The following is a 12,040-nucleotide window of genomic DNA, read 5'->3' as shown; positions in this document are numbered from 1 at the left end:
ATCTCATTACAATACTTTTGCATAATTCTATTTCTATTTTAAAATTAAGTAATTTAAATGAACTTTTAATTGATTACAAAGGTATTGTGTGAAAATTGGATAAACAAAATGTTTTATATTGTACATGGGAGATTGTAGTTATTTAACATTTTTGTGAAAAGTGTTGTAAAATGTGTAGTGAGTCAACGGATCGTTCCAGAACCGAACAAGCCACAGACCATGTTATCCTTAAAAGATTGGTTGGTGCCTACGAGTCTGAGATTGATTTCATTTTCAAAGCAATCCACAGGCACCCAGCAAAAGGCAAATCCACAGGATACCTAGCCAGTCAACATCACAGTTGCGTGTTAATTAACTTTACACCCTAAAACAATAAGAGGCTCTACAATCAAAAACCCACCAAACCGGTTTTTGAGAAGTACCTTTTGGTTCGCGTGCCCTTTGGCGTCTGCAAGGAATACACATTCTCAGGCAGACACAGAAGCGATCAGAAACGCTTCCAGAGTTTAATGGACATTTAAGTAAAACAGTTTATTTGAGTAATGTACGTTTGCTTTATGTTTCTGTAGGTTTTTGTGTGTACATGTTCCATGTGTTTAACAAAACTGTTATGGATAGTTATTGAGTAATAGCCCTCAGTGACAAATGAAATCTACAGAATGTTTGTGAAATACTTCATGTTTGGTATCGATTGAAAGCTAGGAACATTTCAAATGCATTGGTTTATATAAAGAAACCATACTATGAAAAGTGTCGATGCTATAAGACTTTATTTTAACCACTATGCTATCAAAGCAGCACCCACACCAGGTGTCAACCCGGCCTCCTAGAGGGCAGAATTGGGGTGTGACTCCACCCCGCACCTTCTCTGATTGGACAAGTATTGTGTAGACCCAGCCTCTACCAAAGCCTATAAAACTTTGAACAAAGGAATTTCATCGTCGTCTTTTGCCGGTCATCTTTGCCAGTCGTCACCGCCGACGCTGCCCGGACGTCGCTCTTCTCGTGCTGTGGCCGTTACATCGCCTCGCCGGAAGCCTCGTTACATCACGGAGCAGACCGCGACCTTCACTTGCTGCCGGCTCGACCCCCGATCTGCTTGTGCAACCGCTTCAACAACAAGCCATCGGGTCAACACATCCAAACTCTGAAACTCATCCTAACTACAGGAACCCAGGAAGGACTTCGAACGCCGCCTTGTCCAACATCCGTATCCCTAGCAACCGACTAAGGAAACCCCTCTTCACCGACAAGGGAATTCCATCACGTCACTGAAGTTGCTACGCTGACCAATCAGCTTCGCCGGGATTTCCCTTTTGGACCAGTCGAGGAAACCAAATTACATCAGAACGCAAGTAGCACAAACAAGGTTTCTATCCATTGCTGACTCTGGTGTGAATTATGTTTAAGTAGTAAAGAATAGCGAAATTCTCTGCTTTTATGGTTTCTCTCAGGTTGCAATGCTAAGAACTTAGCAAAGGCTAGAAGTTAAATCCACTCAGTCAAAACTCTCCTCAAACTGCTTGTGCGTGTGTGTATGTATGTGCGTTTGTTTGTTTTACGTAAATTAGTACTTTGTGTTATAGAGTAGCAATAAACTTTTGTTTCGTTTTAAGATCCGTGTTGGTGTGTTGTGTGCTTTATAAGTTAATGCCTCAGCTTCAGATACTGCTACCTTGCTCATTAAATAATTAGATACTGTTTTTATATTGTTATTGTTGGCCACGTAATAATATAATACAGAATTGCTTTACACTAAACGTTCTATTTGCTGGACAAATACTAAAGTTAAGTGTAAGCTTTAAATAATTCTATGTGAATCATGTTCGAATCTTTGATTCGAATCCCCAAAGTTTAAACATGATTTAAACCAAAGAGCTGATTCTTACATAGTGGTGGAGAATAATTCGGGCACGCAGATCTAACTTTTAAAGCACAAAACCCAGAAATCACATTGTTAATCTTTTCTATTTTTGTCCGGAAAGAATAGATTAGAAAGAACAGAAGTTTTGCTACTGCACAATTTCATTGTGGTACCATTTGTTTTATTGCTTGACTGCATTTAGTGTTGTTAAGAAAGTAAAACTTCATTTACATTGTCCGCCGAGACAAACTGTAAGCCGCTCTAAAGCGCATGTAGAGAAAGACAAAGCGTATTCCTTTGTGCTTATCTCATAACGTTATAAGGCCTTCACAGTATGATTTCGTACGCAGCGATTCCCGGATGGAAACTCAGCTGTGTTTTCTCCTGGTAACCGATTTAGCATAGCTAACTAAATTCTTGTTGCCCTGTAATTTGCTAAGACTTAGTAAATTATTTAAAACGCGGAGCTCAGAGAGAGCTGCCTAGCGTAGTTTATAGGAGTAGTTTTGAAATTGATCAATTGAAATTGTGGTTTGAATCCACGGATGTGTTTGCAGTCTAAACAGACTTAACACAGAGTGCTGAGATCCCCCATATCTCTGTCACGATTTGTATTAATCTCAGAAATCCTGTTGATTAATTTTATCTCACTTTCATGAGTTGAGATCGTTCAGTACTGTTAAGATATAAAATCTAACTAGTGCTTTTTGCTTGAACAGTGTGAGATGCGCCGTCATCTCAAATTATACTGTGAAATTTGCTATTATTCCACTTTGTGGTCGTTGCCATAGCAGCAACCCTGGTCCGGAAGTACAGAGAGACTTGCCGGAATTACATTCAAGCGCGCGTGTGCAGTCCGCCAGCGCCAGCTTGAATTGTAAACAAAGAGCATAGCGTGAAGCTAAGCTAAACTAACGCTAACGCGTTTGCATTGAAGTCTATGCATTTCCAGTAGCAGCGAAGGCTAATAGATAGCACGTAGCATTTAGTGGTCTTAAATGCATTGCATGGCTGATGCTTGAAATAACTCTTGCATCTCAGTTGTTTCTCTTTACTCACCTTGGAAAAGTTGAAAAACGCAAAGTTAATCAAAGTGTGCACGATCTAACTGCTGAGTTTAATCACTATTATTTTATTTTATTTTTGTTTTTCCTGCTGTACTTGGCCTGTTGAATTTAATCAGTTTGAACTCACATAAGCTGTTGGTTTTATTAGTGATGAATTATAGTTTTGTTTTCATTACTATAAATTAATGCTCTCTGACCTGTACAAGTATAAATACTTTTTCCATTCATCAACATCTAGGAACACCCATTTCCTATAATTGTTGATTTATACGGATAAGACTCACTGATTAAATAAATTATAATTGTTTAATTTAATGATAAACTGCATTAAATGTTACTCTAACCAACTTCATTGTTTTGAAATTTTAATTTCATTAATGGTTCATTTATGCATGGCTTTATCATTTTAGCAATAATCAATAATTTAATTTAGTCATAAGTGTTCTTATCAATCTTAATGATAACTTATAAAAGTTATTACCACGTTAAAGATTTAAAGTTAAGTTCAATTCAAAATTGAATTTAGTCTATTAAATTTAGTTTATTTTAAGCCTGCTTACAGACAGTGCTCCCCCTGCTGCTTCATTGATGCAATTGGACAGTGCAGCCCAGTGAGCTGTAATGTTACCAACCTAAGTCATCATTGAGCCTAGTCTTAGAGCAGTAGCCCTCCAATTAGTCAACTTCAAAAGGAAAATTCAGATTTTTCTAATACATAGGCTAAGTGGTTACTATATAACACAATAAAACCAACACTTTTTGAGTATCAACTCAACAGTGCCATTGTTTTGACATCCTTAATTACACCTAATGCTAAGAGAAAACTAACTCCTTTGTTATCTCTTTCAACTAACTATCTTCTTTTTACTGGACTATTAATGCTGGTTTAAGGATTGTGCTTGTGAGAGTCAAAAAGCAGAGAATTTTAGAAACATTTAATAGATGTTTGGGACACTTGAACACTTTTAATTGTTAAAATTGTCTGATCTCACCCCTCCTTTCTCACTCATCAGGTCACCAAGAAGATAGGCGTCGTTAGATCCAATTCTAAACACGCATCCAGAAACAATTTATTTGGTGTACGGAGTCAATCCTATTCAGAAGCCAATACTGTTATTGTTGTCCTACTTTCTGTCACTTCAGAAGAAAGTTAATAGCAACTTCAGTCCTGGTATTTAGAAATCTTACTTTTATATTTAACAAAAGCTAAAGGAACCCTCTCTCTAGGAAAGTGGAAACTACAGATTTTCACCCTACTCCTTGATCTCCTTTTCACTTTTGTTTTTCTTTGTTCTCTCACTGTGTCTGTGCTACTGACTCTTTCCACAGAGACTACCAGTTAGACACGCGTACCCACCAGAGGGCCACAGTTCCAGAGAACCACACTTCACTCAACATTAGAACACACTTAACATTGCACATTAACATTTCTCCTTGTCTGTTTGCGTTGTTCTACCTTGTTTCTTTCTCCTCTCTATCTCTCTTCAAGGTCTGTGTCAGTTAAAATCCTAAGTCCTCCCCCCGCCGCAAAACATGGCTCACTCCAAAGATCCTGTTGGCCACTGGAAGGACCTGGAAACATGGCTGAGCGTTGTAACAGGCAGTGTCCTCCCTAAAGCTGCCGAAACACTGCAGCCCCTGACGCAAAACCAATTGGATGAGAACATAGACAGCATCATGAAGCAAGACCCAAGTCAAAGCTTCAACCACAAGGAGCTGGCCAAAATCACTGGTACTTTGAGTCACACACTCATAGCCACCCTCAAGTTGAGTGACAGACACGCCTCCCAACTCCAACACAAGCTGACACGCCTGCAAGCCCGCACCGAGCAGCTAGAGCTAGAGGCTCAGGAACGTCTTCAACAACCAAATGAGGTGGATGAAGGTACCACAGAGGAGATCGACAAACTACAAGAAGCCCTAACAGCCGTCACAGAAGAAAGAGAACAAGCCAGAGCAGACCACGCTGACGTCGCTAACAAGCTAGATTATGCTGAACAGCTACTGAAGGAAGCAAAGGTGGACTTAAGAGACAAGAAGGCCAGAATCAAAGCCCTTGAAACTCACCTGAGCGAAGCAAGACATGAGATCGACAGACTAATGCAGGAAGTGGATGACATCAAAGAGGAGTCCGCCAGTGAACTCAGGCATGCCTATGCACTGCGCTATGAACCTCCAAAGACAAGATGTGCACCAGCCTCGCCCCTGCCAAGCAGGACAGGATCCCCTGTTCCTGAGCTCTCACCTATTGAAAGAGGTGAGAAACCATGCCGAAGATCTTCGCCAACACCTTCTGAAGAGCCTTACCTTACCCCACAGCGACGAGAGCCTGTGATAGCCAGTCACAGATCGTCATACAGTCTGGACCTTAAAGACCTTGACAAGCTGGCCAGAAACATTGGCAAGTTTACTCCAAGTGTGTCAGGTGGTTTGGAGGTCCACGCTTATTTGCAAGACATTGATTTCCACCTGGAAATAAGACCCAATGTCTCTGAAAAAGAAAGACTGTATTTGCTTCGAGCCACATCCAGCCCTGAGGTGCGCAGCTTCCTGGACCGACAGCCGGCTCGGGTAAAGAACGATTACCGCTTACTCCAAGAAGCCCTCATCAGAGAGTTTGCAAACCCTGAATCAGATCAAGGACTGTTAAGTGCTCTGGAGACAAAACAAGCTCGCAATGAGTCTCCACATGCTTACTACAACCGACTCAGGCAAGCCTTTTTCGGAACTCACAACGAACCGAATATGGAAGAAGACCTGAACTTTAAGATTCTCTTCCTGAGAAACCTCCATCCTGCAGTAAGCCAACATCTCGGAGTACTCGCATGCCCACGAACAATGAGCATCCAGCAATTGCGAGATTTGACACAGAAAGCCCACAACAAACAAAAGATGGTGTTAGAGAAAAACACTAAAACTGCAACAGTTTTTGACTTTAACACCCATCCAGAACTGGCACTAGAGGGTGCCCAACGCTCAAACAGCGTGAGACCACTATCCCCAGCGTGGAATGCGTCTCCGTCCAATAGACAACGGAACTCCTATGCTGACACGAGATTCAAACAGAGGAACCGTCACTGGGATGGACCGCGTGGACAACGACGCTCACCTGAACACCACCAGGAAAGAAACCAATGGGGGTCAAACAAAAGCTGGTCACCATCTAAGGGAAGACATCAAAACCCTGGATCATCAAGTCCAAGGAGTCAACGAAGGTACTCCAAAAACTTCCACCCTGACAACGCTCAGACTCAATCCCAGCAAGAGGAAAATGCCCCACCGGGATTTAACCCTCAAGAACTGGTGAAATTGATGATGAAAGAGTTTCTCAAATGCATAGAGGAGGACAGGAAACGGGAAAAGGAAAAAGCAGATTCAGCCTGACTAGTCGCCGAGCGGAGAAGCAACAACCGCCTGAACCAACAAACACTTGCAGGTGAAAGCCCTCAGGCTCCCAAAAGTGCCGTTCGGGCCGTCTGCCACTTCTCCGACAAACCTCAGTTCAGTCCTGAAACCCTTCCTGACCCATGCCAAACTCCGCTACCTCCGTTACTGGATGAACATTTGACTGCTCCATCATCATTGAACAACAAATGGGGGAGGACCACAACTTGACACAGATCCACTGTTCTACCCTCTACATACTAACATAACCTTTGACATTCTAGGGAACACCTAGTTAAACACAACACTAATACTTTCTCCTCTACAGCACTGCTAGAACAACCTCTAGTAAGAGAGGAGCCACTCCACATATGCAACACTGTTATTGCTGGTTTTTAACCTACCTTGTTTTTTTTGCATCCCTGTGCCTCTTGATTTCCTTCTTTCTCTCTCTCTCCCTAACTGATTTGCAGTTCCAGGCCCCTCTACAGGGAACTCCTGCAAATTCATGCATAGGGCCTAAAAGTAGGATTGACTCCTTCTCCCAAATTAGTGTCAATTGCTGCAGAATTATTGCTTATTTAAGTTGAAGCTAGCGCCACTCCATACTTGCAATGAAGTAAACTAGCTAAATAACTAAATTTGAATTATTTCAGGCAATGTTACACTACACCTTGTGTTCTTAACCCGAACAATTTAAGCTAAAACCTGCACCAGAACTCAGTCTATGGAATGGAAATGTGGTTTGTGTCTTGTGTGTCTGTTCTCTCTCTACCTATGCCTCTTGTTCCAGTGTCTGCCGATGTTCATGCCAGGAACATCACCATCCAAATGGGGGATGTAGTGAGTCAACGGATCGTTCCAGAACCGAACAAGCCACAGACCATGTTATCCTTAAAAGATTGGTTGGTGCCTACGAGTCTGAGATTGATTTCATTTTCAAAGCAATCCACAGGCACCCAGCAAAAGGCAAATCCACAGGATACCTAGCCAGTCAACATCACAGTTGCGTGTTAATTAACTTTACACCCTAAAACAATAAGAGGCTCTACAATCAAAAACCCACCAAACCGGTTTTTGAGAAGTACCTTTTGGTTCGCGTGCCCTTTGGCGTCTGCAAGGAATACACATTCTCAGGCAGACACAGAAGCGATCAGAAACGCTTCCAGAGTTTAATGGACATTTAAGTAAAACAGTTTATTTGAGTAATGTACGTTTGCTTTATGTTTCTGTAGGTTTTTGTGTGTACATGTTCCATGTGTTTAACAAAACTGTTATGGATAGTTATTGAGTAATAGCCCTCAGTGACAAATGAAATCTACAGAATGTTTGTGAAATACTTCATGTTTGGTATCGATTGAAAGCTAGGAACATTTCAAATGCATTGGTTTATATAAAGAAACCATACTATGAAAAGTGTCGATGTTATAAGACTTTATTTTAACCACTATGCTATCAAAGCAGCACCCACACCAGGTGTCAACCCGGCCTCCTAGAGGGCAGAATTGGGGTGTGACTCCACCCCGCACCTTCTCTGATTGGACAAGTATTGTGTAGACCCAGCCTCTACCAAAGCCTATAAAACTTTGAACAAAGGAATTTCATCGTCGTCTTTTGCCGGTCATCTTTGCCAGTCGTCACCGCCGACGCTGCCCGGACGTCGCTCTTCTCGTGCTGTGGCCGTTACATCGCCTCGCCGGAAGCCTCGTTACATCACGGAGCAGACCGCGACCTTCACTTGCTGCCGGCTCGACCCCCGATCTGCTTGTGCAACCGCTTCAACAACAAGCCATCGGGTCAACACATCCAAACTCTGAAACTCATCCTAACTACAGGAACCCAGGAAGGACTTCGAACGCCGCCTTGTCCAACATCCGTATCCCTAGCAACCGACTAAGGAAACCCCTCTTCACCGACAAGGGAATTCCATCACGTCACTGAAGTTGCTACGCTGACCAATCAGCTTCGCCGGGATTTCCCTTTTGGACCAGTCGAGGAAACCAAATTACATCAGAACGCAAGTAGCACAAACAAGGTTTCTATCCATTGCTGACTCTGGTGTGAATTATGTTTAAGTAGTAAAGAATAGCGAAATTCTCTGCTTTTATGGTTTCTCTCAGGTTGCAATGCTAAGAACTTAGCAAAGGCTAGAAGTTAAATCCACTCAGTCAAAACTCTCCTCAAACTGCTTGTGCGTGTGTGTATGTATGTGCGTTTGTTTGTTTTACGTAAATTAGTACTTTGTGTTATAGAGTAGCAATAAACTTTTGTTTCGTTTTAAGATCCGTGTTGGTGTGTTGTGTGCTTTATAAGTTAATGCCTCAGCTTCAGATACTGCTACCTTGCTCATTAAATAATTAGATACTGTTTTTATATTGTTATTGTTGGCCACGTAATAATATAATACAGAATTGCTTTACACTAAACGTTCTATTTGCTGGACAAATACTAAAGTTAAGTGTAAGCTTTAAATAATTCTATGTGAATCATGTTCGAATCTTTGATTCGAATCCCCAAAGTTTAAACATGATTTAAACCAAAGAGCTGATTCTTACAAATGTTTAGCTAAAAATAGATCTTTTGATTTATGTTTAGGTTTTTTTTATTCTTTATTGTAAATGGAAAAGGTGCATTTACTCAAAAATAAACTTTTTTAAAAACATTGTTTAAAAATTGTATTTGGTGTTTTGTATTTACTGAAAATAACTTGATGCATTTTGGATATAGCAAAATGCCTTTAAATAGTTCTTGAAGGAACACATTTGACACTGTTAAGGTACAGAGTGAAGGTACAATATTGTATCTGCAGGTTTTAAAAACCAAAGGTAGATTTTGATTTCCCATGGTACAAATCATGTCCTTACAGGTACAAATGTCAACAAATTTGTTTCTTTGTCTTATGGTTCAATTTTGTTTCATAAAAAGGATCTGCCCCAGTGACAAGGGTTTGTACCTTCTTTGATAAAACATTGAACCATTTTTTCTGAGAGTGCAGCAAATCGCTTGGAAGCATTAAAAGTGTCCAAAAAGATGGCCAAAATCTTTACACGCAATGAGAGACTGTTTAGATTGCATGTCAGTGATGAGAAGATGAAGAATGTTTAATGTTAATGTTTGAAGAATGTTATTTATGATGACTTAAATAGCCAAGTAGTCTTAATGCCACAATTACTGACATTGAATTCAAATGAGCAGTCTTTTATTAGAGTTAGAGTTTCCTTAAACAATAGATAAAGACACTACAGAATGTTACGTTTACACACACATCCACAAATTGCATGTAAACGCATGAGCCTTTCACAGAGTAAAACTCATTACTCACTGCTCTCAAGTACTTTTAAAAGGGCTGCTTTTTACTCATACTTTAAATAGTATTTACAACAGACACTTTTACTCCACTTTCACTACATTTTAGGCTAAGTAATGGTACATACACTTGAGTATGATTTTTCGGTACTCTTTTCACTACAGTATGTACTAAATTTCTGATACCGAAAATTCATCCTAATATGTTATGCCATTTAATGGACCCTTTTTAATGGATTTTTGTGGCTTCAGTCATTGTTGGGATACTCTCTTACTCTCTCTTATTTAGATTGCATTTTTGCTATATCACCCACACCTGGATCCAGAAAACATCTGCTTTACATTATTCAAACATTATGATGTAAAAAAAACAAGTATCGACCCCAGCGTTGACCTATTGAACTAAATAGTAAAAGCCGGTAGCTTACTGTACACATTATTAAATAAAAAGGTTTTCTTTTGCATGAATGGTTCCATGTACAACCTTTAACATTTATTTAAACCTTTTAATGTACAGAAGGTCACTTTTAATGGAAAAAAAAGATTCTTTAGATATATGAAAGCATTATTCTTTAAAGAACACTACACTATAATAAATGCACATTGTTGTCCAAACACAAACTAAAATATTTTCAGGGTTCAAGCGTTTTAGTAGCACAAGGTTATCTATCAGTTAGGAAGTCTGTAAGTAGTTTAATCACCAATGACATATATGATTGGAGTGTTTGAGTTTATAGATTGAGTTAACAAATAAACAGTTTAAGCGACAGCAATGGTTTTTTTGTCAAAGCATTTAGAATAAGCATGGCTATTATATGATATGTATATCAAGTGTATTTGTGAAAAGTTGTGTAAATTAATTTCTGCAATAATTTCTGCTATATTTGGTCATTTAGCTCTATTGGGTGGCTCAGTGGTTAGCACTGTCGCCTCACAGCAAAAAGAGTACCAGCTAGATCAGTTGGACCAGTTTGCATGTTCTCCCTGTGTTCGGGTGGGTTTCCTTCAGGTGCTCCGGTGTCCCCCACAGTCCAAAGACGTGCTATACGTAGATTAATTAAATAAACTAAATTGACCATAGTGTATGAATGTGTGTGAATGTGACTGTGAGAGTGTAACATAAAACAATTAAGTTGTCCCAAAAATAAAAAATAAAAATAAAATTGTGTTAAATAAGTAGTTTGAACATTAAATTATTTTTTTAGATGTTTATTTTTTTTAACTGATAGACAAACTACTGTTAATGTTTTTACAACACCTGTTTTCTGTGGTAGGCTACACTGAAGACTATTTCTGTTTCTAGAATATTGAGTTTGTTGTGGTTGTTTTCCTTTGCGGATATGGAAATAAGTCAGTCTATTATCTATTGAGTACAGGAGAACAAATATCTCTTTAGTCCATCTTTCTCTCTCTCATATTTGCGAGCAATTACAGCTGCTACATATATTGATTTTCTCAAAACAAATTTCTCTGCTTGAATTTTCTCTGAAATGCACTTTGTGGAAAGTACCATTTGTATTGCACAGAATGGAATACAATATTGAATACATGCGTGCTCTCAATATTTGTGCATGCTTGTGTCTGTGTGTAAGAGATTGAAAAGCTGCAAAGGCCAAAAAACAGCGAGAATGAAAATGTCGGTTTTTATTTACGCTGAGACGCCCAGACTCTTTCAAGGATGTTCTTTTCCATGGCAGCCTTGTAGAATTTATGCTGATGAGAGCAGCTCTGCAAAAGGCCCATCAATATCGAGCTAGAACACATTCTCAAGCACCACGATCCTTCAGCCCAGAAATATCTCCTCTGGTCTGAAGGCCAACCTGGAGATACACAGTAATATTTCGTTTACAACTGACAGGAAGAAGCCACAAGTGACCATGAATGCATGCAGCTGAGGAAATGCATTAACCAATTAAAGAGACACTCCTGTAATTTCCAATTCAGCTTAACAAAACAAATATATATTAAGAGTAAACATAAAAAATGTTTGTCTTAAAATCTGAGGGTGGCTTTCTTCTGAAAGTTGGAAGTAGTTGTAAAAGCTTGAAAGTTGTATTTTGATTGAATTAAACAGAAAGAAAGACGATAGATAGATAGATAGATAGATAGATAGATAGATAGATAGATAGATAGATAGATAGATAGATAGATAGATAGATAGATAGATAGATAGATAGATAGATAGATAAAACAGTTGAATTAGTTTAGTTGAATTAGTTTGCATGTTAGAGCAAGATTTAGCACGTAGCTAACATTGCATTTTGCTACATACTGTAGATTTATAGTATATATTAACATGTTAATAGCATGTTCTACAGTTGATTTAACACATCGATAGCACATTTCTAGCATGATTGATCACTTTTAAACACATTTTACAATGTTGCCAGTATGTTTTTACCATGATTTAACACATTCA

General features: G+C 39.3%; 1 protein-coding gene across 4 annotated transcripts; it reads left to right on the top strand.

Annotated features, from left to right (window-relative positions):
* The first annotated feature begins 943 nt into the window (after positions 1 to 943).
* On the top strand, positions 944 to 8,596 carry LOC103908810 (uncharacterized). Of its 4 annotated transcripts, none has more exons than XM_073928483.1 (2): positions 944 to 2,291; positions 2,734 to 8,596. In XM_073928483.1, the coding sequence occupies exon 2, from the start codon at positions 4,465 to 4,467 to the stop codon at positions 6,313 to 6,315; it is 1,851 nt and encodes a 616-aa protein (XP_073784584.1). In that variant the 5' UTR covers positions 944 to 2,291; positions 2,734 to 4,464; the 3' UTR covers positions 6,316 to 8,596. The 4 variants fall into 4 exon arrangements, with proteins under 4 accessions (XP_073784584.1, XP_009289804.2, XP_073784586.1 ...); XM_009291529.5 differs by having other exon boundaries at positions 944 to 3,470; positions 3,596 to 8,596; XM_073928485.1 differs by having other exon boundaries at positions 944 to 3,470; positions 3,591 to 8,596.
* The last annotated feature ends 3,444 nt before the right edge of the window (positions 8,597 to 12,040 follow it).

The sequence above is a fragment of the Danio rerio genome, chromosome 17, assembly GCF_049306965.1.
Source record: "Danio rerio strain Tuebingen ecotype United States chromosome 17, GRCz12tu, whole genome shotgun sequence".
NCBI lineage: Eukaryota > Metazoa > Chordata > Actinopteri > Cypriniformes > Danionidae > Danio > Danio rerio.
This window is presented reverse-complemented; position numbering and strand designations above follow the sequence as displayed.